The sequence below is a fragment of the Fragaria vesca genome, linkage group LG2, assembly GCF_000184155.1.
Source record: "Fragaria vesca subsp. vesca linkage group LG2, FraVesHawaii_1.0, whole genome shotgun sequence".
In the NCBI taxonomy this organism is placed as follows: Eukaryota; Viridiplantae; Streptophyta; class Magnoliopsida; order Rosales; family Rosaceae; genus Fragaria; species Fragaria vesca.
In genome coordinates this window covers 25,087,608-25,090,905 of record NC_020492.1, presented here as the reverse complement: position 1 = coordinate 25,090,905, position 3,298 = coordinate 25,087,608, and the positions used below count along the sequence as shown (strand labels likewise).

General features: G+C 36.8%; 1 protein-coding gene across 1 annotated transcript in view; it reads left to right on the top strand.

Annotated features, from left to right (window-relative positions):
• Positions 1-3,298, top strand: part of LOC101313187 — a 7,349-nt gene extending 4,051 nt beyond the window's left edge. The window contains exons 3-5 of the mRNA XM_004292981.1: positions 538-822; positions 1,150-1,221; positions 2,077-3,298. Of these exons, the coding sequence (XP_004293029.1) occupies positions 538-822; positions 1,150-1,221; positions 2,077-2,254 (535 nt within the window). The 3' untranslated portion in view covers positions 2,255-3,298. The remainder of the gene's footprint in view (positions 1-537; positions 823-1,149; positions 1,222-2,076) is intronic.

The window sequence follows — 3,298 nt, the reverse complement described above, 5'->3', positions numbered from 1 at the left end:
AAAAACGCTCTTATCTACTTCGACCGAAACTTATATTTTTGATTCCTCAATACTCAAACTCTCATTGAGTATTGGCGAAACTGATCCTTGTAAAAATTTGGACATATTTATAAACCGATTATATAGTTCCTCATAAGGAAGCACATGGAAGTTTAAACGTAAATAAAGTTGACCCATGCGATTGAGACCCAAACGTTATCGAAAATAGGTAAGTTTGCTATTGTACACATAATTGACTATTGTGATCACATCGTACAATCAAATTTTGCAAATTTTATTTCGTCCATATAATTGGTTTATAATGATATACGTTTAGATGTAACCTAGCTAGTAAACATGTATTACATTAGTAGGTTTTAATTCTTTGGTGAATAAAAAAAAGCTAAGTTTAGAGGTTAGGGGTTAGCAAGATGCTGGTCAACTATTTCTAATTTTTAAAGGCAACAATTAATCCTAGCCCTACATCCTTTCTTTTCTCATCTGAACCGTTGGGTCAACACTTACGAGGGTAAGAAACCCCAGCCTCTTCCATTTCAGTTCGAGAGGGAAAGAGAGACTGAGGCGAGAGGGGCTCCTGCATCGACGCTCAACCATCTCTCCGCTGCCGTCAGCCCTCCCAACCCTCTCTCCGCTGCCGTCAGCCCTCCTACCCACCAATTCACCATCCACATCTTCATTTGCCGAATCTGTGGAGTTCATCAAGAAGACCATCTCTTTTCTCTCTCGACGCCACTTTCTCTCCCTCTCTCAGAACACGTTTCTTCCCTCTCCGCCTCTCGATGACTCTGAGCTCTCATTCATAGCTCTACTCCTCGCTAGCTGGTAAGACTCTCTATCTAGGGTTTTCGAATTTGATTTGTTTTGGGATCTGGGTTTACAATTTGGGGTTTTTGAGTTGTGTATTTGTGATTGTTCCTCTTCGTAAATCGTTGCTAGCAGTTAGGGTTTTTGACATTTCTTTGTTTTGGGATCTAAGGTTTACGATTTGGGATTTCTACCAATTGGGTTATAGATTTGGGGTTTCTTATTTCTCGACATTCCGCTATGTTTAGCTTTCGTATTTGGTTGGATTTATTTTTCTCTTTTCTGGGTTGTTTTTCTGCCTTCCGGCGCTTCTGCCCTTGCTTGCTTCTTCAACGACAATCAAAGCTGCGAAGTTCTCAATTATGAGTATGAAGTGCTCAACAAGTTTAGATCTCTGCGAAGGCTAAAGTTGATCAGGTGGTTTATAGGAACTTTTATTACCAATGTGTTTGCCTCCTCATTTATACATCCCGTTAGATTTCTACAGAGGCACAATTTTTCCACTTCGGGTCATCATTTTCTTGTTTTGTTTCTTCCATATTTGGTTTTGTTTATATATAGTGCAACACGAATGCCTATATATTTCTAGGGAACCAGTATATGTCTAGATGATAGTCAATTTAGACATTCATGTACTTGAATACAATAGATAAATCAGAACAATGCACAAATATGTAGTAGGAATAATGAGCATTTGCCATGTCGGTATCAATACTTGGCCAATGTGGTTTCAATACTTAACTTATAACTCTGTTAATTTTGCATCAGGCTACCTACTAAGACACAAAGGTAGTGATCCGGTTGTCGTATAAGAAAATCATGTATTACTCATCCTTTTTACAATGTCCATGTCCCAATAATAATTAAAAGTTATCTTTTTCTGACTTAGTAAGCCATTGATCTGTAAACCATCAGTTTTGTATCAGTTGTCTTTTTCATTTTTCACTTTTTGTCCCGGGTGTCAATTTAAATCAACAAGAGAAGTTCTTCGGCGTTCCTATGCAGGGCTTGTACAACTTTTTTCTGCATGAAAGGATGTTTAGTTATTACTACAACCTACGTTGTAATTCAATTACTCCCCATAGTATTATTCTTATGTAGAAATCTATTAGGATTTTGACCAAATTTTCTTTTGTCAATTAGAGTTTTTAAGTCAAAGGTGCATTACACATTTCGGCATGTACATGGGTATTTGGATACCTTTTGGGTCATTTTCTCGATCATTTAAATGGATTGAGATTGAATTTGAGGTTTGGGTATACTTGTTATCAGAATTGGTGAGGTGGTGGAGGAGGTGAACCACGGGAGGACTCTGTTTGTTGCTGTGAAGGAAGCCAGAAACTTAAGGCCATCCTCTGGTTGCTTTCAATTAAAGGTATATACCCATTTAATCATACTTTGGAAGACTGGTTGTGATCTTTTGAGTATGGGTCTGGGTGTATTGTTATAGCATATTGATGTTGTGATAGTAATTAAAGTTTGCTAGATGACAAGATCATCTTTTTAAGTCACAAGAGCAGTAGTTCAAAGAAGTTGGAAGGTATTGAATTAATACCTTAATCATGTAAGCTTGGTTCTTGATCGTTAAGGACTGAATATAAAGTGTTGGGTTGTCTTTGAATTCATAAGTCAAAAGTTATTGGTAAATTCTATCAAACTTGTTCTACCATAGATTCTGGTATTGGACTCGGCAGGTTCCAAGTATAAGTTAATTGGTATTAAGTTATAAGTAAAAGGCGAGTTTTATTTGATGTGTATTAGCTTGATCTGTTGTGCTTCTCTAGTGTTATATTTCCTTCAATCTCTGCATGCCTACATCCTTCTTCTTTTTTGAGAGAAAAAGAGAAAGTGCATGCCTACATCCTGACCAAAAGATGAAAAAGGAAAAAAAGGGGCAACTTACCTATGTCATAGATGTATTGTTCTGTATTTGGCTTCAGATTTTTTTGGTATAAGGTTCTTGCTCAGATCAAATAAATAAAAAAAGTGGGGTCAATACTCTATTATTGGCAGTTAAGTATTTGATGTGTTGTTATATAAGTATTATTGCCCTAGGCATTTTGGTCCAACTTCTTTGTTTCCTAGTTGCATACATTGTCTTATGTTATTGACAATAACAGAAAGCAGAATGATGTTTGGATGATAGATTCAAGTGCTCCTCAACTACTGGTTTTTTTGCTTTGCACTGGTCAGATTATCTCAGGGAGATCATAGTTGCAGCTTTGGCTCAAAAGAACTCTCGAGTCAACTGGAGAATTGGCAGAGCAAGAAGACATTCTGGAAAACAAGCTTGCAAGCTGCTACACGGTGTATTCGACCAGCAAAGAATGGAACATGGCTCAAAGTTCCTCAAGGAGCAATGAGAATGCAGTGATATGTAGATTTAGATCAATAGGTATTGTTGCTATCCGCATGTAATCTTTCTTATTCAAATGATTTTGTAATTGAAGTGGATTATTAACATTCAATAAAGTTCAGTTCTTAATTTTGTTAT